Source organism: Schistocerca gregaria, chromosome 9, assembly GCF_023897955.1.
Source record: "Schistocerca gregaria isolate iqSchGreg1 chromosome 9, iqSchGreg1.2, whole genome shotgun sequence".
Lineage (NCBI taxonomy): Eukaryota > Metazoa > Arthropoda > Insecta > Orthoptera > Acrididae > Schistocerca > Schistocerca gregaria.
The window spans coordinates 140,780,692-140,804,680 of record NC_064928.1 but is presented as its reverse complement, the minus strand read 5'-3'; the positions used below and the strand labels follow the sequence as shown (position 1 = coordinate 140,804,680).

The 23,989-nt window shown below is 38.2% G+C and overlaps 1 protein-coding gene across 1 annotated transcript in view; it reads right to left on the bottom strand.

Moving 5' to 3' along the window:
* Positions 1–23,989, bottom strand: part of LOC126291703 (zinc finger protein 391-like) — a 230,347-nt gene that overhangs the window by 146,444 nt on the left and 59,914 nt on the right. The window contains exon 5 of the mRNA XM_049985335.1: positions 6,962–7,021. Coding sequence (XP_049841292.1) covers positions 6,962–7,021 — 60 coding nt within the window. The remainder of the gene's footprint in view (positions 1–6,961; positions 7,022–23,989) is intronic.

Below are 23,989 nucleotides of genomic sequence, written 5' to 3'. Positions count from 1 at the left end.
ACTTTTATTGTGGTTAAGATTACTAACAACTATATTCTGTTGTTAGTAACACACTTGTAAATGCTGTAAAAATTTGATCAGGTAGCATTCATGAACAGCATGTGACAGGGCATTGCACTGCTTTTTGTTGAAACGAATGAACAAGCTAACTGAGAAGATATGTGTGTCCACTTTTGCCATGAAAAATAAATAAATAAACAGAGATTATTAGAAAAAGGTGTGTCAGCTTATTGAATAACAACTAAAATGTTGGACTTCTGTATCCTGCACCCAAGTTGAGTACAACATGTATTATTATTGTTCTAACAATAGTGATGTGATGGTACATCTGAGTTATGTTTCCAAGAAAAATAATGTGAAAGTTAAATTTTGTGTATGAACAAAAATGGGTTACCTCAGAAGAGGAACATTTTCTAACACTATAGGAAATTCCACTTGCAAAACTGTCAATAATTCTGTCCATTTATTCAAGGAGGTGGAAAGAAAGGTTACACTGAGGTGTCACTGACAATTCCTGCCAAGACATTTGTCAAAACCTTTCCTAGTGACCTTTTTTTCCTGAATTTGATAAGGGTTTTTATTTTGATAAGGATTTTCATATGTATATTGATGACAGTTTTGGACATTAAATACTGCTTCCACAAAAAAATAGTGTCATCCATAAACAAGATGACATAGGGAATAACAACATTATTGAACACTGATGCTGCCCTCAGGCTCAGGCACAAAAATTGGCATGCCACAGATAATATTCTTGCCCTCAGGCTCAGGCACAAAAATTGGCATGCCACAGATAATATTCTACTTTCTCATCTTGGAGCATCTGCATGACAAGGATGTAAACCATTTTCCTATGCAATGTTTCAAACAAGCTACTAAGTAACATCGAGTCTGTGAGCTGTTGCTTTGATGCTGATTGAAAGTACTGTTTTGAAATACTGGAGTTCTGTAGGTCCTCTCTGCGTACTGGTAGCTTGTCATCTCCAACAACTAGATGTTACTGCAAGTTTTGTTACTAAAAGTTAATCATGTTATCTGTGAAATGTAATTTCATGATTATATTTTGTGTTGATGTGCTGTTAGTTTTGATATATCCATTCTCATCTGTTGTGGAAATGCACACACAAAAACAATAAACATTCTGTGGAACTCCACTCACAAGCTACACTTTTTCATTGAATTAAAAACAGTGTTTAAGTTGCTGATGTGTGTGTACCATTGATGTTCATTTGTTTCCATATCAGTTTGGAGTGACATTTGAAGTTACTTACTTTCTCTCTCTCCATGTGTGTGTGTGTGTGTGTGTGTGTGTGTGTGATGTGGGGATGTTTTTATCTGTTGTTGTTGTTGTGGTCTTCAGTCCTAAGACTGGTTTGATGCAGCTCTCCGTGTTACTCTATCCTGTGCAAGCTTCTTCATCTCCCAGTACCTACTGCAACCTACATCCTTCTGTATCTGTTTGGCGTATTCATCTCTTGGTCTCCCTCTACGGTTTTTACCCTCCACACTGCCCTCCAATACCAAATTGTTGATTCCTTGATGCCTCAGAACATGTCCTAATAAACCGATCCCTTCTTCTAGTCAAGTTGTGCCACAAACTTCTCTTCTCCCCAATCCTATTCAGTACTTCCTCATTAGTTATGTGATCTACCCATTTAATCTTCAGAATTCTTCTGTAGAACCACATTTCGAAAGCTTCTATTCTCTTCTTGCCCAAACTATTTGTCATCCATGTTTCACTTCCATACATGGCTTCATTCCATACAAATACTTTCAGAAATGACTTCCTGACACTTAAATCTATACTTGATGTTAACAAATTTCTCTTCTTATCTGGTTGGGTCATTTTTGTTTAATGTGTTAAATAGTGTGCCACCACATAGTCTAGAATAGTCACTTATCATCTGCTTTCTTCTCTCTCTCTCTCTCTCTCTCTCTCTCTCTCTCTTTCTCTCTCTCTAATGCCTTATAGTAGAAGCTATGACTGATAAAGCAAAAAAATAAACAATAAGGTTTATCAAACTTAATTCTCAATATGTCATCATCAGGGTTATATTGTGGGTGCCACCAGGTTTCAAAATTTGCTGAGGTTTCTTAATTGCCTGTTCAGTTATCAGTTTTAGAGAGACAGAGAACAGTTTTGAAGAAGTGCTGTGTGCAAAAGTCAAAATTTTGGGGGCCAACTCTGTTTTCACACACATTTTCTATCTGCCAGGGAGTTTGTATCAAATTTCTTCTTTAGTTATTCAATTACCCAACAATGAATGAATAATGATGATGCAACACTGAAACTGGGTGACAGAATTCCCTTCCACAGTCTCATGTTAGATGAGCGTCTATGTCTTGGAAACATCAGATTGATATTTTATGCCAAAAATTAGGAAAATCTGTTAATGCAATATGAACAGTGTCCAAATTTCTGAATTCTGACCAAAAGAGAAAGGGGTTTTGCACTAGCGTATCTGTAATTTACATTTGCAACTTATGTGAGGGAGTGTGCAGCAGTCAAGCATATAAACAGAGCATTTACCCTCCAAAAAATGGCAGTTGGAATTCCATGCAGTCATCCCAGTTACATGGATTCATTCGGTTCACTCAAATTTACTAACACTGCAAGTGTAACAATGTTATGTGATGTGACTCAGGTGCAAACAGGACGGGAACAGAACACTGACAACTTTGGGCATCCTTTTTATTTTTTAGTATGTGACAGGTAATCTTATAGCATAGAGCAGGGTGTAGGTTAGGTTTAAAGGTGACAATTTGGTTTTGAATAGGTGAAGTCAACAAAGTTGAATGTGAGATCTTAGTTGAGGTGGAACACTGATTTGCAGTACAGCCCAAGGCATAGGTTATGTTGAAAGCTGATAGTATGACTGCAAGTGGAAAGAGAACTGCCAAAGGCTTCAGTTAACCCATTCTTGTAAAGTGTGGCATGGCGGGTTATAAGTTCTGTTGCGTAATTGTTTGACCAGTGTCTTTTGTTGTACTGTGCACTACAAAAAGTTCCACCTACCTTAGTACAGCGTCTGGTCACCAGCTCAGATCTCTGCATACTGTTCAGACGATGTTAAAAGTAGCATTGAGGAAAAACATCGTCAATACTTACATTTGCAAAGTCCGCCTAAACTCTGGTAGCAAGCTATCCTGTAATATCTTATAACGATTTTTGGGTGGAGGGTTATTGCTTCATTCTTTTAGGGAAAAAAAGTCAAAATTCAGTAACAAGTTCTTTGTTTCTTTAGGTTCAAAAATAAAGAACTTACCATCGGCCCGTATTTATTTAAATGGCTAATATCAATGTCCCCCCCCCCCTCCCCCCCCCATGAACCATGCACCTCACCGTTGGTGAGGAGAGGAGGCTTGCGTGCCTCAGCGATACAGATGGCCGCACCGTAGGTGCAACCACAACGACGGAGTATCTGTTGAGAGGCCAGACAAACGTGTGGTTCCTGACGAGGGACAGCAGCCTTTTCAGTAGTTGCAGGGGCAACAGTCTGGATGATTGACTGATCTGGCCTTGTAACACTAACCAAAACGGCCTTGATGAGCTGGTACTGTGAATGGCTGAAAGCAAGGGGAAACTACAGCCATAATTTTTCCCGAGGGCATGTAGAGTTACTGTATGATTAAATGATGATGGCATCAACTTGGGTAAAATATTCCGGAGGTAAAATAGTCCCCAATTCGGATCTCCAGGCGGGGACTACTAAAGAGGATGTCGTTATACCATCTGGTGAGCAAGATGTATGAGACAGGCGAAATACCCTCAGACTTCAAGAAGAATATAATAATTCCAATACCAAAGAAAGCAGGTATTGACAGATGTGAAAATTACCGAACTATCAGTTTAATAAGTCACAGCTGCAAAATACTAACACAAATTCTTTACAGACGAATGGAAAAACTTGTAGAAGTCAACCTCCGGGAAGATCAGTTTTGATTCTGTAGAAATGGTGGAACACGTGAGGCAATACTGACCCTACGACTTATCTTAGAAAATAGATTAAGGAAAGGCAAACCTACATTTCTAGCATTTGTAGACTTAGAGAAAGCTTTTGACAATGTTGACTGTAATACTCTGTCAAATTCTGAAGGTGGCAGGGGTAAAATACAGGGAGCAAAAGGCTATGTACAATTTGTACAGAAACCAGATGGCAGTTATAAGAGTCGAGGGGCATGAAAGGGATGCAGTGGTTAGGAAGGGAGTGTGACAGGGTTGTAGCCTGTCCCTGATGTTTTTCAATCTGTATATTGAGCTAGCACTAAAGGAAAAAAAGAAAAATTTAGAGTAGAATTAAAATCCATGGAGAAGAAATAAAAACTTTGAGGTTCGCCGATAACATTGTAATTCTGTCAGAGACAGCAAAGGACTTGCAAGAGCAGTTGAACGGAATGGACAGTGTCTTGAAAGGAGAATATAAGATGAACATCAACAAAAGCAAAACGAGGATAATGGAATGTAGTCCAATTAAATAGGGTGATGCTGAGGGAATTAGATAAGGAAATGAGACACTTAAAGTAGTAAAGGACTTTTGCCATTTGGGGAGCAAAATAACTGATGATGGTCGAAGTAGAGAGGATACAAAATGTAGACTGGCAACGGCAGGGCAAGCATTTCTGAAGAAGAGACATTTGTTAACATTGAGTATAGATTTAAATGTCAGGAAGTCATTTTTGAAAGTATTTATATGGAGTGTAGCCATGTATGGAAGTGAAACATGGACGACAAATAGTTTGGACAAGAAGAGAATAGAAGCTTTCGAAATGTGGTTCTACAGAAGAATGCTGAAGATTAGATGGGCAGATCACATAAATAATGAGGAGGTACTGAATAGATTTGGGGAGAAAAATTTGTGACACAACTTGACTAGAAGAAGGGATCAGTTGGTAGGACATATTCTGAGGCATCAAGGGATCACCAGTTTAGTACTGGAGGGCAGGGCAGAGAATAAAAATCATAGAGGGAGATCAAGAGATGAATACACTAAACAGATTCAGAAGGATGTAGGTTGCAGAAGGTACTGAGAGATGAAGAAGCTTTCACCATGACAACAACAGCAACAGCAGCAACAACAACAACAACAACATCAATGTCCTCAGCTCACAGTTCATACAACCCAGTATACACGCAAGACAGCCAGAAATGTACTTAAGACCGACCCGAATTATTACGTGATCTACAGTATGAGTTTCACATCCGGTCTTTTTTTGAGTGGATTTCCTATAAAGAAACTGCTTGCCAGCTATTCCATAGATGAATATGAAACATGCCACGTGAAATTCTACAAAGGCCAAAAGTTGATATGCATTTATCTTTCCAACTAAAGACTTCACAAAGCTCAAATTACCACAATCTGTCCATAAATGCAACTGCTTTCAAGGCAATACGATTCGGATGTGAAATAGCAGTAACTTCTTCATTCTACTCATAACGTAGACGGATACGTCCAACATGACCTGTACATCTGATAGCTACTCCTGAATACTGCTTCTTCCACAGATTATAAATATCTGTCAGTGTGCGGGAACTGCTAAACTCTGATTGACTGATCAAAATGACCAGCCAATCAGAACAAATGTTCGAGATCATTCTCGCGCCAAAACTGCCCTATGCCAATCGCTATTCATAGAGGCATTTACATCACTTCATCATGCAAATCTTAATAAAAAGATTAACAAAACCAAATGGAAAGAAAACTAATCTTGAAATGACTTTAGAAAATCATTACTCTGGAAATGGCAATTCTGACTGCCTTCTGACATAAGCAAGTACCCCTGGACATACATCATCGGCAAGGTAGGAAAATTACACTTTCATTGCAACTGCTTGCTTCACACTTTCCCATGACATGATTATGTAATGTTTAACATCAGATAATACTGAATCTTTACACATGTCAGACATATACACTCTCACTCTCTCTCATTTATTCACACAACAAAACAAATAGTTATTAAATAAACATTAATCCTCTCTGAATTCTATGTTACGAAAATGAAAAATGGTGAATGTTTTTAATTATAAAAAATATAAATAAATTGTTCTACCATTTAGTAAACTTCAGTAATAATTCCATATGATACTAAAAGACAAGCTAAACTGCTATGAATCCTAACTGACTTTAATCTTATACATGTTGGTTTTTGGTGTTCTAGATAATTGTTTCTAAATCTGAAAGTATCACAGCTAGACAGCTGAGATTTTAATACAACCTCCCTCTTAATAACAAAGGGCTGTATATTGAATAATATTTAATACTGTTTATTTAGATTCTTAGGGGCTTGAATATTCTGTCACTTGAACTAACACTGGTTGCGCTTCCCACAGCTAGGCTAGCGACAGGTGCAAGTGAGTCACGCTAAGATACCACTGGCTGCATTTTGCCACTGCCAATGGCTCCAAAGCTATGAGCCTGTACTTCAAAGTAGCTTACTGCAATAAAATGCTACTGCGTATTGACTTGCGGCGTTACAAAAGGATGTTCAAGAAAAAGAAATTACTTCCACTACTGTCAATATATATTTCTAAAATTGTGCAACCAGTCTTAAAATACAGGCAGCATAACAGTTTAAATAAAGATGTACATGTTTATAGCCTAGGAGAGATTGTGTCTATCACTTGGCAAGGCATTACACGAAAGGTGCAGACAATAGTCTGCATGGAGATCAAATTGTTTAACAAGCTTCCAAAGTACCTACAGGGAAGTCACCCTGCAAGAATATTTTACTAATAAATGTTTTTATAGTATTACTGAATGTATTTTGAAGGAGTAGATTATCTACCTTTGTGCCATACTATCCATACATAACTGAGATGATTGTGTGTTCGTAATTGTTTCTGGCAAGTTATGGCATGACTTAATGTATGTCCAAAATCCAAATTCTCTATAGTGAATAAATAAATTACTATTCTACATTACACAATGTAATTACCCACTGCAGCCTAAGAACAACTCACCTCTTTAACACTGCTTAGTGGATCCTGCATACTATTGTGGCCATCCGGTACCTCCCACTCCTGTAGACAATGAAAAGTAGTAAAAAGAGTTACTCTTGTATGTGCATAATGCTTAAGTCATACCATGAAAAACATTCAACTTTTTTCCCTTCTACAATGCACAGCAAATGATGTACACAGAACCAGCTAGTTCTTTCTAATTTAGTGACCTTTGCAATTAACAGTTTTCTTACAAAAAGGGAGGGGCTAACAAAAATGTAAGATTCAGTTTTATGCTCTGTATATAAATAACTAGCTGACTAACCTGACATTACCTGTCTATTCATTTTGCCAATTTGCTATTAGAAACAAAAACAAAAAATGAATTGCGTTTGTAGTGAAGTATTGAAAAAATTTCATTTCCATGTATTTGTGAAAAGATCTTTAAAATTATGAAACAGCTGTACAAAGAAATATGCATCATGAACAAATGTACAGGTACAGAATCCAAATTAAGAAACATGATCCTGGCAATTTCTGTACATCAGGCGTAGCTGCTTTGCATGTCTACGAATGCAATTTTGTACACCGAGTCACGATAGGCAATAGTGTGGTTTCAGTTGCCTGAGACTGCAGATGTGTATGCGAGTTGCATCTGTGTGTGTGTGTGTGTGTGTGTGTGTGTGTGTGTGTGTGTGCGCGCGCATGAATGTATGCATGTGTGTGTGTGTGTTGACAAAGGCCTTAATGGCCGAAAGCTATAATTGTGTGAATATTTTTGTTGTGCCTATAGTGGCTCAGCATCTCCATTATATGGTGAGTGGCAACTTTCCTTCTCTAATATTCTTACATTCCATCCCGGATTTTCCATTGTTTGATTTTGTATACTGAGGACTTGTGTTGACAATAAGGTCATTAGAGATGGAGAACAAGCTCGGATTAGGGAAGGATGGACAAGGAAAGTAGCCATGCTCTTTTAAAAGAACAATCCTGGTATTTACCTTAAGCAATTGAAGAAAATCATGGAAAACATAAATTACAATGGCCAGATGCTGGTTTGAACTGTTGTCCTCCCAAATGCTAATCCAGTGTGCAAACCCCTGCACTACCTACTCGGTAATTTTGTATAGTTTTCTATGGCAATGCCTCTTTGCCTATTTTGTATAGTTTTCTATGGCAATGCCTCTTTAGACTTCTGTCATTGCCGTCTACAACCATTTGGGCTTCACAGTTGAAGGATGTCAAAAGCACTGCCAGATGTTAGGGATTTTCTTAAGTTGGCTCAACTGAAGGAGTATCTTAGTAGTAAAGAATAAATGTATTAAAACTTGATGCAAGATGCGACAATTTTTTCACATATCTCCCTGTTTACGACATCATATCCCTTAAATATAAGTCATACAATAATATAATTTTGTATGTACATTCATGGCATATGTGATACTGTCTGCAAAAAGTGTTATGAATAAGTAATTAATTTAAATGGCATTTATGGTGCAGAAATTTTTCACATGTCTCAGTGTTCATGATGTCATCTCTTTTTAACTATGTGTGGCACCATGATATACTTTTGTAGAAGCATTTAGTGGATGCTGCCTGTGAAATTTATTGAGAATACAGTTAATAGCACAGAAGTAGTACATTTAAATGTCATGCATGTTGTGGAAGTTTTTCGTGCATCTCATTGTTTATGTTGTATGTCTTTAACTATGTTAGTCAGCTGATTCTTACTCAGGCAGCCACCGTGGCTTGACAGTAAGGGATATGTGTACCAAATTTGGTTGAAATTGGTCCAGTGGTTCAGGAGGGGATGTGGAAGTGGCACTCAAATGCAGGAAAAAACACTTTCCAATTCTACACCTGCATGAGCCCATTATGTTGGGTGTTCCAGATTTCTGCACATGAATGAAACTGATTTTTTTCAATGCTACAGGAAAACAATAGTGACAATTCAATTGCACCATTTCAAGACTAGAGTGTAATCCAGAAATTGACAGCCTGAATATAAAACTGCTTATAGTTCATTTTCACTATGTTTTCCTGATTTATTCTATTGTTATGCGAAAACAATGGCATGGAAAGCAGTACAAACTTATAGATTAGGAACTATAGGTAGATGAGACATGAGAAATATCCTGAAACAAGAATGAAATAATTCTAATTGCAAATAAGCAGGTGCTGACAGGTGCAAATACTGTAGAAGTCTCATTTTTATAAGTCATAGCTGAAAAGTACTGACACAAATTATTTATGGAAAAATGGAAACAAACTGACCTCAGGGAAAATCAGATAGGGTTAATGTAGGAATGCACATGATAATATGTATCCAATTACTTATCTGAGGAGATAGACTAAAAACACATTAAGCCACATTTATAGCATTTACAGATTAAAAGTAAGCTTTTGACAATGTTGACTGTGATACCCCCTTTGAAATTCTGAAGGCAGTAGCGAAAAGGCTCATGAAGTGAAAAGCTGTTTATAACTTGAACAGAAAGCAGGCTACAGTTCCAAGAATTGAAAAACATGAATAGGAAGTAGTAGCTGAGAATGGAGTGAGGCATTGTTGTTGCCTTCCTTCATGTTATGTAATCTATAAACTGGGCATGTAGAAAAGGAAACCAAGAAAAAATTCAAGAAAATCCAGTTTGCAATGTAACAATATTATGAAAAGGAAAGAGGTTGTAGGTTTGGAAACTGTCAGGCATTGGGAAACGTGGTGTTCAATAGCTGTAAGAGTATGGGCATTAGGGATGTTAGTATAAATGGAGGTAGCATCAATAGTTATGTGCTGGGCACCATGTTCTAAAGGAACAAGAAATGTGGAGTGTCAGTGGAGGAAATGGTTGGTATCTTATAGGTTGCTGGTAATAGGCTGAAGGTGTTGATCTACAAGAGCAGAGATTCTCTCCATGAGAGGATAGTAACTGGCCACAATGGCACGTCTTAGGTGGTTGAGTTTATGGACTTAACGAGGAATGTACAAGGTAGGAGTGCGGCGAGTAATGGGGGCGAGGAGAGGGATAGATTATAGGGAGAGGTTATGGAATGGACCTGAGAATTTGAGGAGAGATTGGAGATCCTGCTGGCTTTCTGGAATGGGGTCAGTGTGGCAGGGTGTAGTGCTTATAAACAACAGTACAAAGCAGATCTCCCATACCTTATCTCTCCTGTCACACACTACCCTCCAAAGTCCCACCATCCAGCCACATAAGAGCATTCCCCTCATGACTCAGTACTACCCAAAACTGGAGCAACCACATCACATTCTCTGCTAGGGTTTCAACTATCTCTGGTCCTGAAATGAGGAATGTATTACCCACTATCCTTCCCACCCCTCCCACAGTGGTATTCCACCACCCACCAAACCTACACAATTTCTTCATCCATCCCTACACAGCTCATGCCTCCATCCCTTTGCCTCATGGCTCATATCCCTATAATAGACCTAGATGCAAGACCTGTCCTGTACATCCTCCCACCACTACCTACTCTAGTGCTGTCACAAGCATAACTTATCCTGTCACAGGTAGGGCTACCTGAAAAACCAAAGCTGCAATCACTGTGCTGCATTCTATGTTCGCATGACAACTAACAAGCTGTCTACATGAGTGGCCACCAACAAACTGCGGCCAAGAAATAGCTAGACCTCCCCACTACTGAGCATGGCACCCAACACTAGAGGGCTTTGAATTACAACATGAAACATGATAGTGTGTAACTTAACTATGTTGGTCCATGCACCCTTCCCACTAACAAGCTTTTCTGAATTGCACATGTGGGAACTCCCCCTTCAATATATCATACATTCTGATAAGCTCCCGCCAGTCTTTGTCCTGTCTCTCTAGCCCCTTCCCTGTTCCCATTCCAGCAACAAATAGTTCTCTATTCTTTCAGCAATGTATCCACAGTCTTTCTATGTCTCTCCTTTTCCACTAACACCCCCCCTCCCCCGGGTCTAAACTCTTGACTGCACCCAGCTGCCTTACCCTCTTTCCATCTCATCTCTGTATGCTCCCACAAGCAGCACTTTACCATCCCCCTCCTATACCATGCCATCCCTCCTCCTCACCACCCCAGCCTCCAACTTAATCCCAGCACCCATCTGCATCTCCCATCTTGCACAGCTGCTCGCAAGTGACTGCAGTAATGTATGAGTTGTGTGTGTGTGTGTGTGTGTGTGTGTGTGTGTGTGTGTGTGTGTGTGTGTGTCTTTGTTGGCTGAAAGCTCATTTTCTGACAGTCTTTTTGTTGTGCCTATCTGCAATTCAGCATCTCTGCTGTACGGTGAGTAGCAACTATCCTTTTCATAATATTGAAATGAAGGACAAAATTATAAACTGAATTATAGCTCACGGAGAAGAAATAAAAACCTTAAGGTTTGTCACTGAAACTGAAATTCTGTCTCACATACACAGCACAGGACTTGGAAGAGCAACTGAATGGAATGGGCAGTGTCTTGAAAGAGATTACAAGATGAACATCAACAAAAATAAAATGGGGGTAATGGAATATAGTCAAATTAAATCAGGTGATGCTGAGATAATTAGATTAGGAAATCAGACACTAATAATATCACATGAGTTTTACTATTTGAGCAGCAAAGCAACTGAGGATGGTTGAGGTTTGGAGGATATAAAATGCAGACTGGCAATGGCAAGAAAAGTGTTTTTGAAAAAGAAAATTTTATTAACATGAATATAAATATATGAATTTAAATTTAAGTGTCAGAAAGTCTTTTCTGAAAGTCTTTCTTCAAAGTGTAGCCATGTATGGAAGCAAAACATGGCTGATAAACATTTTAGACAAGGAGATAATAGAAGCTTTGGAAATGTGGTGCTATTGAAATGTGGTGCTGCAGAAGTATGCTGAAGAGTAGGTGGATAGAAACAGGGTGTGTGTGTGTGTGTGTGTGTGTGTGTGTGTGTGTGTGTGTGTTGGTGGCGGCATTATTGTTGAGGGAGACCATGAGATCAATACAGTAAGCAGGTTCAAATGGATATACAATGCAGTAGCTCTTTTGCTCAGGATACAGGAGAGTAGAGAGCTGCATCAAATTAGTCTACAGACTCAAAGCCACCACCACTACCACCACAACAACAACACTAACCAAACAATTAAATACATGTAATGCATAACACCATGGGTCCCAAACAATGCAGGTGCCTCTTGAGGAGGAGGAGGAGGAGGAAGAGGAAGAGGAAGAGGGAGAGGGAGAGGGAGAGGGAGAGGGAGAGGGAGAGGGAGAGGGAGAGGGAGAGGGAGAGGGAGAGGGAGAGGGAGAGGGAGAGGGAGAGGGAGAGGGAGAGGGAGAGGGAGAGGGAGAGGGAGAGGGAGAGGGAGAGGGAGAGGGAGAGGGAGAGGGAGAGGGAGAGGGAGAGAAGAAAATGGTTCAAATGGCTCTGAGCACTATGCAACTTATCTTCTGAGGTCATCAGTCGCCTAGAACTTAGAACCTAACTAACCTAAGGACATCACACACATCCATGCCCGAGGCAGGATTCGAACCTGCGACCGTAGCGGTCGCTCGGTTCCACATTGTAGCTCCTAGAACTGCACGGCCACTCTGGCCGGTGAAGAGGGAGGAGATCGACAACGAGATCATTAGAGACTGATCACCAGCTTAATGAGGAAATGATAAAGAAGGAAATTGGTCATACCCTTTTAAAAGAACTATCATGCATTTGCCTGAAATGATTTAGGGAAAACTGCTGTCCTCGCAAATATGAGTCCAGAATGCTAACCACTGTGCCACCTCGCTTGGTACAAATGCCTCTTGAGCAAAGTTGACATTTTTTTATGCAGACCAGCTGCTATTAACAATGATGAAAATACAAATGAACCACAGAAGTCCTCCTGATACTAATATAAGAAATGACAGCTTTTTTTCAATCTAGAGTGAAATACATTTCTACTTTGTTGATACCTGATGTGACACATTGCCTATCAGCATTTGTCTTCCCACTCGTTGCCAAAGATAAACATTTACATAGTTCACAATATCCTGGCTGAGTGCTGGACAGTGTGCAGGGAGTAGAGAAAGGCACCTCTAAGTACCAAAGCCCCACATACAGAGACAACCAAGGAGAGTGTGGCAGTATAGAGGGATTATGCTGTAATTTCCTTATGCAGTGTTGAACCACACATTTGTTTACTGGTTAAATGTGGACACCCATGACATTCACTTTGTGATGCCTAGAGAACACCCAGATACCATATTTTTTGAGACTACCTCTGCATTTACATATATACTCCACAAGTCACCATTCGGTGAATGGTGGAGGGTACCTTCTACCACTACTAGTCATTTCCTTTGGTGTAAAAGCCCTAGTTTCTCATATCTTATCTTCATGGTCCTTAGACAGAATGTACATAGCCAGAAGTAGAATTGTTCTGCAACCAGTTTCAAAGGCTGGTTTTATAAGTTTTCTCAAGGGCATTTCATGAAAAATATGACGTCTTGCCCTTCCCACTGCAGAGATTCCCATTTGAGTTCATGAAACCTCTCCGTAATACTTGCAAGTTGACTGAACTTACTGGTGACAAATCTAGCAGCACCCTCCTGAATTGCTTCGATGCCTTTCTTTAATCCGACATTGTGGGCATCCCAAACAATCGAGCACAATGGGTCACACTATTGTTCTATATGTGGTCTCCTTTATAGATGAGCTACACTTCCCTAAAATTTGACCAATTGCCTTCCCTGCTACTACCCTTGCATGATAATTTCACTTCGTATCTCTCTGCAGTGTTACAATTAGATGTTTAATCAAAATGACTGTGTGAAGCAGCACACTACTAATGCTATACTCGAACATTATAGGATTACAGAATGAAATTTTCACTATGCAGCGGAGTGTATACTGATATGAAACTTCCTGGAAGATTAAAACTGTGTGCTGGAAAGAGTCTCGAACTCGGGACCTTTGCCTTTCACAGTTAAGTCTTCTACAGACTGAGCTATCCAAGCATGACCCATGCTTGCTCATGATAGGCAGTTTGAGTCTCAGTCTATCACACAGTTTTAATCTGCCAGGAAGTTTCATTATAGGAATGTTTTTCCTACTTACATTTTTCAACATTTAGAGAAATCCGCCATTCATCACATCCAACTAAAAATGATTTCTCAGTCATCTTGTACCCTCCTGCAGTAACTCAATGATGGAAACTAGTGCACCACAGTGCCATCAGCAAACTGTTGCATACTGCTGTTCAACTTGTCCAACAGATTATCGATGTATATAGAGAACAGGAGTGGCTCTATCACATTACACTGGGACACAGCTGGCAATACCCTTGTCTGTGATGAATACTCACCATTAACGATAACAAACTGGGTTTTATTGCTTAGGAAGTCTCTTCCGGCCACATGCATATCTGGGAACATAATCCGTATACTCAGACATTCGTTAACAGTCTGCAATGGAGCACTGTGCCAAACACTTTAAAGAAGTGCAGGAATATGTAATATGTCTGCTGCCTTCCATCCACGATTCACAGGACATTGTGCAGAAAAACAGCAAACTAAGTTCCACACAAGTGATTCTTTCTAAATATGTGCCAATTTTCAGGCATAAACTTATCTATTTCGAGGAATTTTATTATACTAGAACTGAGAATAAGTTCAAGAATTCTGCAGCAAACCCACATTAAGGATAATGATCTCTAATTTTGCAGGTATGTTCGGTTACCCTGTTTATATACAGGAATCACCTGCACTTTCTTCCAGTCATTTGGGACTTTGAACTGGAAAAAAGATTCCAGATAAATGCAAGCTAACTAAGGAGCCAATGGTGAAGAGAATTCTCTGTAAAACAAAGCTGGGATTCCCTCCAGGCATGGTAACTTATTTGTTTTCAGTTCTTTCTCTTGCTTTTCTACATCAAGAATGCCTATTACTATGTCTTTCGTATGGGAGTGTGAACAAAGGTCATGCTACAGAATATTTTTACGATTCTTCCACACTCGACATAGCCGCAAATGTGTCTGTTTAGGTGTCTGTACGATTGTGTGAGTGAATGTATGTACTTTTGTTAGAGAAAGGGCAAGAGTTGATTTTCTGTTGTGTATTGCTATGTGCCACACATGTCTGCTATAGGCGGGTGGTTGCCTTTCCATTATTTTGGATATAATAATCATTTACAGTTTACAGGGACAAAACCACAAAAATTCTTAGCTTAGAGGAAGAAAATAATTATGCAAATAACAATGTACAACAGCGAATATGTAAATTACATGAACGTACGTAATTTTTATCAGTTTCATTGTGCTGATAATGAACGTCACAAAGAAAATTGAAACTTGGCTCTGGTCTATGTTTTAAAAAGGTCTCCCCTCCCCTCCCCTCCCCTCCCCCCCCCCCCCAAAAAAAAGAAAAAAGAAGAAAGTCATTGCCAACATACTTACCCATTATATTGGTAATAACCTTCATTCACTTCTCATAAGGTATGTTGATCACAAAGAAGAATTTTATGTAAATATGATATGATTATCTGAAATCATCAAGTAAAGTGAAATTCAGTGATAGTAAATATTGTTGTTTCTCATTTTTGAATGGGGCAGTAGGGTCCATGCATCTCACTTTACCAAAGCTGACTGGCATAGAAGAAATTCACTACAGCCTGGTGAGAAGAATGTATTACTTGAGGTATTAGCAGATCCAAAATAATGTTAATTCATTCTTTACACATAAAGCTTGAAAATGAATTACAGGAGCATGACTCAAGAGCACTTGGCAAAATTCCCATGACAGACTGAACCAAAAGTTGAAGGAGTATCTTCATTGGCCCAAGGATTTGAGAGCTTTCCAAAGACAAGCAATCTGAAGAAATAATACTATGTGATACGAAGGCCCACTGGGAAAATTTCAAAAATGTTTGTTTACATTTTTTAGGAAACAAGAGTGCTGAATTATACATGACAAAAGTCATGGGATAGTGATACACATACATGCAGATGACAGTAGTATCATTTACACAAGGTATAAAATCAAATTGCATTGGTGGAGCTGTCATTTGCATTCACGCGATGTGAGAAGGCTCCCAATATGATTATGGTTGCACAATGAGATTTAACAAACTTTGAATGCAGAATTGTAGTTAGAGCTGGATACACAGGGCATTCCATTTTGGAAATCATTAGGGAATTCAATATTCTGAGATCACCAGTGTCAACAGTGTGCCGAAGATGCCAAATGTCATGTATTATCTCTTACCAGGGAAACAGTAGCCAACAATCTTCACTTAGTGACCGAGAGCAGCATCATTTACGTCAAGTCAGTGGCATAGCATTGCATGTGGGGATAGGGGGTCATACTTTTTTTTCTTTTTTTGGAGGGGGGGGGGAGAGTTGGGGGGGGGGGGGGTTTGTTTCAAAATGTTACAGTGATGGATCCTAATATTTTGTGTAATTATTGCACAAATTTAAAATGCTTCTTGTAATGTACTCATTGCAAAGTAAAATCTTACATTAAGTTTAATAGAATAAGACATGTATTACAATTAGAAACAGAGAGTCTGTATTGTAGCTTATAGCACAACAATTGTTTGATCTGTGAGAAAATGGATACTGAAATAATTATGACTGCTTAAAACCAATGTCCATTGTTAGTGTAACTCTATTATGAATTGTTATTTCACATCATGCAAAAGCAGATTACATTGGTGAGGGAAGGAACACACCTTTCCCTGTGTCTTATTGGTTTTGTTTATACATGGTGTTTCAGGAGGAATGGTAATTTTTTTAGGGTGTGGTAGTATAGACAAACTGCAATTAAAAATGCCATATAACAGGTGTCCAATTTTTATTGAGTACCGAGATACAGCAGAGTTCAATGCATTTTTGTTTCATGTGTTGGAATGCTGGTTGCTATGGGTGTATTTATTGAAAGTCATTAGTAAAGTGTTGATGTTCATGTTGTGAAGTTGTGCTTTAGTTTACATTTAAGTGTTCATTGTGATTTGTTTGCCAAGTCTACTGTATCATATCATGTAAACATGCTTCAACTATTTCCACATGCTGAGTATCTCAATATGATATTTGTATATGGGTTTTGTAATGGAAATGATGCTGCTGATTGTAGAGAAGACGGCATATGATTTCCTAAGCACAAACTACTAGATACAAGAGTGTTTACTTGTGTGTTCAATACACTGCATGACACTATTACAGCACACAGCAGTCATATTGTGTCTGAACATGTAACTGAACAGTCTGTGGATGAAGTAGATAACACTATTCAGTCGGTAGGATGTGTCCTTGAACAAGCACATGTAGAATTTCTGTGTGTATTGGTGTTCCACAAACAAGAGTATGGCAGACATGACGTACGCATGGGTTCCATCTGTATCATTAACAACTCATTCAGCACCTTCAAGCAGGAGATGAAGGTAGACGATTGGAATTTTGTCATTGGATACTTGAAAATTACAAGGTAGTCCCATTTTTACCCTTCAAGGATAAGCCACTTTCACTCGTGACAGCGTGAATAACACTTGTAATTCACATCAGTGGTCTGAAGGAAACCCACGTGCCATTGTGGAGACACTTTCTGAAGTACACTTCTCTGTAAACATGTGGTGTGGTTTGACATTCAGTTGATTGGGTCTGTTGTACCACAGCATCACTTTTTATTTATTTATTTTTACCCTGTTACCTACACTTTCTTGAACATAAGTTTCCATCATTACTGGGAGAGATTCCTGTGGCTAGAAGAATGAGGTCCCTGAACCTTACCCCTTTGGTTTATGCCTGTGGGGATTGTTGAAAGGTGGGGCTGCAAAGAAAAAGTAACCACAAGAGCCAATTTGATCGTTTGGATTATGATTAGTGCAGCCCTCATAAAAGAGCACAAAGGTGAACTCGGAAGAGCTACACGTGGTGTTATCAAGAGAAGTCAAAAGTGCATTGAACTTGGTGGAGGAATTTTTGAAAATCAACTGTGAACATCCTCATTTGCCTTTGCTTTAAGTTTGTTTGGGTTACAGACTAACAGCTGTATCTGTGAACCCCATAAAAATTGAATGAGTGAAACTGTTATAACAGTGTTCAATAAAATAATTGAAGAGATACAAAACACTCAAATTTTATTTCTATATTCTCTGCAGTTTGCAATTTCTCCTTTTCATATTTTATTTATTGTTGTAGTGGTCAAACGTAACGCCTTAAAGTAATACAATAAAAAATAGTTTTTTTACTTTTATCACGTCAGTGCCTGGAAAAAAACTCAGGGGTTCCCAGAATCAAAAAAGAAAACTGAAACAAGGAAAAGAAGACCAAAAAGCCAGAATAACAATAGAATATATATAAAAAAAAAAAGAGAGAGAAAAAAACCACGAAAATCACAAGAAGAAAAACCAACAGATAAAAAGATGAAGAAGTCAGAATTGGATTTATGTTTTACTCACACTACTGATAAACTTTTATGCAGTAACACAACACAAGTAGAAGTCTTTGAAGATGACGAATATCAGGGCCCATGTTCACCTGAAGTTCCAGCACAGAAACTACAGCAAAATCACTCGTTGTAATTCCATGTGTTCTGGAGTTTAAAGGTGTTGCTTACTTAAAATACAGTAATAATCTTCCAATAATATCGAATCAACTTCGCACAGAAATGATTATTTGTGGATCCCGCATATTTCAACATAATTGCAGTCTAAATGTGGTAGCAACATCAGCTAATCATTGGATACCAAAATTTTGGTTTTCTGGATGGGTTTCTAATTAAGAAGGAACTGAAATTAACTAATCTTTGTTGTTATATTCAGCAAAAAATTAATCGATTAACCTTGAAAGAACTCCAAATCATTGAAAGTCCCTTACAACTTGGAAAGAAACAGAACGAAGGTTCATTAATAAAACCAGAATCAATGCATCATTGGAAACAAATATACAGATGGAAAAACAATGGTGGTGAAATTACTGCAATGAATATTAGCTTGCATAAAGTATCTGGTCATACAAAATCTTCCTCTACATGGTCATGTTGAAAATCTAGCACTTCAAGATGGTCTAAATGTTGGAAACATATAATCCTTACTTAAACTTATAGGTCAGTTTGAGCCACTATTAACAAATCACCTTAAAAAGTCATGGAAATGCCAAGAACTGTCTCATACCTCTCACCACAAATTCAAAATGAATCTTCTGGCATTCACAGATCGAAATCAACTGATAAGAACAAATGTTGGATGTCAACATGTAACACTGATTTTACCAACATAAAAGTTTACGTCAAAGAATATTTTTTGGAATTTGTTAAATACATGCTGAAGATGCATAACCCAATTGAAAATATGGTGCAATTTTAGAAAAACTAAATTCCGATCAGATTTCATTAAGGAACTGTAGGTCACAAAGTTATGATAATGCTGCCGTGATGTCAGCTCACATATGGGAAGAAAAAGAAAAAAAAATTGCAGCTAAGCAAGATACAATCACCGCAATTTGTTTTGGAGTATCAGTAGTTAATAACATACATCTCTTTTTCTCAAGTTCAATATTAAGATGGAAATCATTAAAAATGCTTTAAGGAAAACTTAAAAAAAATGACTCTGAACCATGATGGAGCATCAGGGCCCAAGTGGTTTGCATTATTGTCGATGGACTGGAAGAGACAGCAGAACTATTAGAAAAATTGTCCGAAGACAGTACCACCACAAGTGACACTAGAAATGGAGCCACTACAATTTTATTGAAAAGACACTGAATTTCAACCTCATAACTAGTCCATTTCTGGCATGAAACCTTGAGGAGAACAGATTGTGTGCAGCTCGTATTACAAGATCCTACGACGAATTTTAGAGAAGCATTCCATGATTTTGAATCATTAGCACTGGAGAAATTTGAGATGAGATAAGTGATGAGGCAACAGAAAAGGTTAAGTCCCTACGTGAAAAGTAAGACATTGATTTAACAATCTGTGATAGAAGATGCTGAATAATGCCTGGAGAATTGGCTAGTGATGTTGGCCTTACTGCAGAAAGTGAAATTTCTCACGTTATGACAAGAGTTCTTGACTGTCTGCAGCAAGAAAAAAGTACACAATTTACATATATATGTGATATTATTTCCAAATTTCGATTTTTACTGGATGTTGACAATTTATTAAACAAGGCTGATAATGATAACAGTCTTGAAAAGAACTGCAGAAAATTATGTGAACTTTATGATACAGATTTTAATGGAACAGACCTCTATTTCAAAGTAGCTGACTGCAAGATGTTACTCAGCAGCATAAAAGACATTGAACCTAAGGCTCCACTAGAGCTTCTTCCCTTTATAATATTGTATGGAGGTGTTTTTCCAAACCTGAGAGTCACACTTCAAATACTTCGTAATATTTTTAGTATCAACTGCTATCTGTGAACCTTAGTTAAGCAAACTGAAATTAATTTTCACATATCTACGACCAACGATGGAATAAGATCATCTATGGATTCGGTCACAGTAGCTCTGATATTGGTGGATTCCGACGACAACTGACATCGGCCGGAGACGGACGATCTTCTTCAAATCAGTACACCACTATGTGCGTGGTCACACATAGTCCACTATCTCCCAAATATATAGACTTACAATGACAACTGATGAAATTCAAATCAGTTTGTTTTCTTCAGTCAAATTGACTGATATTCTCGCACATGAAATATGGAGCATGAGAAACTGATAAGTTTAGTCCAAGAAAGAGGATTTTTTTGGCATCCTGAGGATGAAAGTATTACAATCAGGATAGAGTTCTGAATCTATGGACTGAAACTGCAGGTTTATTCGAAACCTCAAATGGCCAAAATCTTTATTGGAAATTTTAGGTATAGATTACAATCCCAAAAATTAATTTGTTCAACTGAAAAGGGTGGTGTATCTTATATGCTTCTAGCTACTGTACTGAATCTATTTTGTAGTAGACTGACATTAGTTGTCTACAAATTATTATTGCTGCTTACTGATATTTTATGCCAGTAGGATAGTGATTCTGTTAATATGAAGTGGTTTGCAAATGTACGGTATTTATTTCCACTTGTAAGTGCTTTAGGTTTTCAGAGTCCCTTAATACTGTGAAACAGTGTTTATATCTCGAATTATCTTAAGTATGTAACAGAACGTTTCCCGCCTCATCTCACATATTCCTTAACCTCGTCTGGTTATCCTGATAACCGAGGACAGAGTGTATAGTACCTGCGAAATTCTTTAGGAAACAGGAAAGCTCATTCACATGCATTCAGCATTCCTTTAATAGGAGGAGCCGCTATGCAGCACTCGTATCCAAACACAAAGGTATCGTGATAACCACCCCACTCTCAGAGGTTAAAATCTGACCTAGTTCATGCATAGAATAGTTTCTAATCTGACCTAATCGACTTAGGCTACAGTCAGAGTGACACCAATATTGGTGGGTTCCACCGATGACTTACATCAGTCAAAGACAGCCATCTTTTCAAATCATTACACCACTATCTGTGTAATCACAATACAGCCAATCTCATCACCTGAATGTAAAGATTTCGGATGACAATCGGTGAAATTCAAACGAGTTTGTTTCTTTCGGTCACAACAGCCGACGTGACACTATATAGCCTTTGGACTGTGAGAAACTGATAACTTTAGGCAAAGGAGGAGTCTGTGGCATACTGAGGATGAAAAATTTCATAATCGAGATATAGTTCAGACTCTGTGGACTGAAATTGTAGGTTTACTGGAAAGTAGGCAAAATTTTTATCAAAAATTTAAGGTGCAAATTATAACCTCAAAAAATAATTCATCCAAGTGGCAAGAATGGTGTACCTATGCTTAAAGATACTGTAAAGTATCTTTTTGGGCTGTGTTGTGTGGGCAGTAGCTATCTACTAATCATTATTGCTTCTTACTGTGTTTTCTATGCCAGTAAGGTGGTGAATATGCCACACGAAGTGGTTTGCAATTGTGATGTACATACTGTGTGGCCACGATAGCTCGACGATTTTGCTAGTGCTGCCAGAAGTGGAGAAAACAGGCGCTACTTGAAAGATATTCCTTTGTCTGCAAGTGCTGCAAACATCAAGACGACCCTAGATGCAAAGTATTACAAAAGGTTTGCATCCACTAACAAATAATATGTTAGAACATAAACTTACTCAAGTTTACTTCAAGTCAATGGGGCAAGTTTATTTCAGAAACTCAGTGCAAGTACTTGTTACAGAAGTGCAGTTATTCTTAAAAACCAGAGCAGTCACCACTGTTGTTGCATTATTATTAATGAATAAAAATTGTGACAAAACACAAAAATAAAAACAGACAAAAATATTAGAGGAGTACATATTGATGTTACCAAGAAACACTATTCAATTGACTAAAACCAGAGGACTTCATTTGGATTAAAAATTTTGAGAATGTCATATACAAATTTTAACATCCCTTGTCTAGTGTATAATCAAGTACTCAACAACAGGAAACAAAAATGCTGCACTGTACCTCACCAAGAGACTGCCATTTAATTACTCTTCGATATTTGCAAGCTGTGTTTACTACTTTTATCACAAATGTAATGCATTAATGTTTACAACACCTTTATAAATAGCTAAAATTTAAAGTTGTTTGTACTGCCATTCTGCTTTACCTTCTGGTGAAACAAATTGATTGGTAAACTAATTTCGCAGTTCCTTGACTCATCGTACCAATTATGTGTGTTTAGGGGTTCCAACGGTACATTTGTTTCGGCCCATCTGTCTTTGTGCCCTTCTTTTTGACTATGACTCTTTTGCACCAGCACTGATCTCACATAACTTCTGTAAGTTTGATAAGAAGTTCCACGAAAAGACAAATTCAGAAAGTACTCGCAGCAAGATACAAGAAACTAGAACAAATTTTCACCCAACAAACTCGACATGGCACACAGTTCTAATTTGTCAGGAAGATTCATGCAAGAAACTGTTTCCACTAACTTGCAAACTTTTTGAATTTGACGAAACTAATGGATGTAGCTGGGGGAAGGGGGTGCGGTTGCAGACGTGGTCGTTCGTAATATTCCACCCAATTCTGTGATTGTATGGATAATGTGCCTTACCACAGCAGGAAGATTGACAGAATGGCTAATATGTATGGTCTCAGGATTACAATGTTAGAGTGGTTGCAAGATGGGCAAAGAAACTGCAGTGGCTCAATGAGGAAGGCTGCACTGTTATCCTCAATGAAGGAAAACAAACAAGCCGTGAAAGTTTACATTGTGGATAAAACCAGTGTGATTACTGCCATACAATAGTGTAACTGCGATCTAAATCAGATAGTACTGGCATAGGCCAAAATAAAACAAAATTTCAGAGAGGAGGAGGTCGCTGGTAAGATGTTGAATGAAAGATTGCAGAGACTTCTTAATGTTGCTTTCCTTTCAGTTACTGCACAGGACTGGCAAGATTACTGTAAAATGTGCAGAAGCTGAAGCAAAGAGTACTGGACACGAGATGGAATAATGGAAGTGACCATCGATGAAGTTATCACCTATACCGTGCCCTCGAGTGATGACGACGATGATGATATTGAAACAACCACAAATGACAATGATCTTTAGTGAACAACATTTTGACAGTTCTTTCAGGTACAGTTAATAACACTCTGTAAACATTACTGCTGTCTGTCTTTAATAAATGCAGTGTGTAAACAGATTCCAAAAATCAGTTTTTTAAATTTTGATTCATAGTGTCATAAATCACACATTCATCTATATTTATTTTTCATTTTTTCGATACACAAATAACACATAAATTATAGGTAAAACTCTTGAGCAAGGATATGTCAACAAATTAGGTGATTTCCAATCTGACAGAAGCATCACTTAAGTAGGCAATACTTCCGTGAGTGCCACCTGCAATTTCGTGTTAAGTGCAGAATACAGGTAGCTGCCTTCCCCTCACGGCTCCTCTACCTTCAGCAACCATAATGCGAGGGCACAGATGTTCCTGACAGCCACCTCCCCAATTGTCAACTTATTGAGGACAAACAGAATGTCTTTCCACTTTCCAGTGGTTTAGCTGTTCAGAGTATCTTTTCATAAACTTCATTTATCTTTCACACATA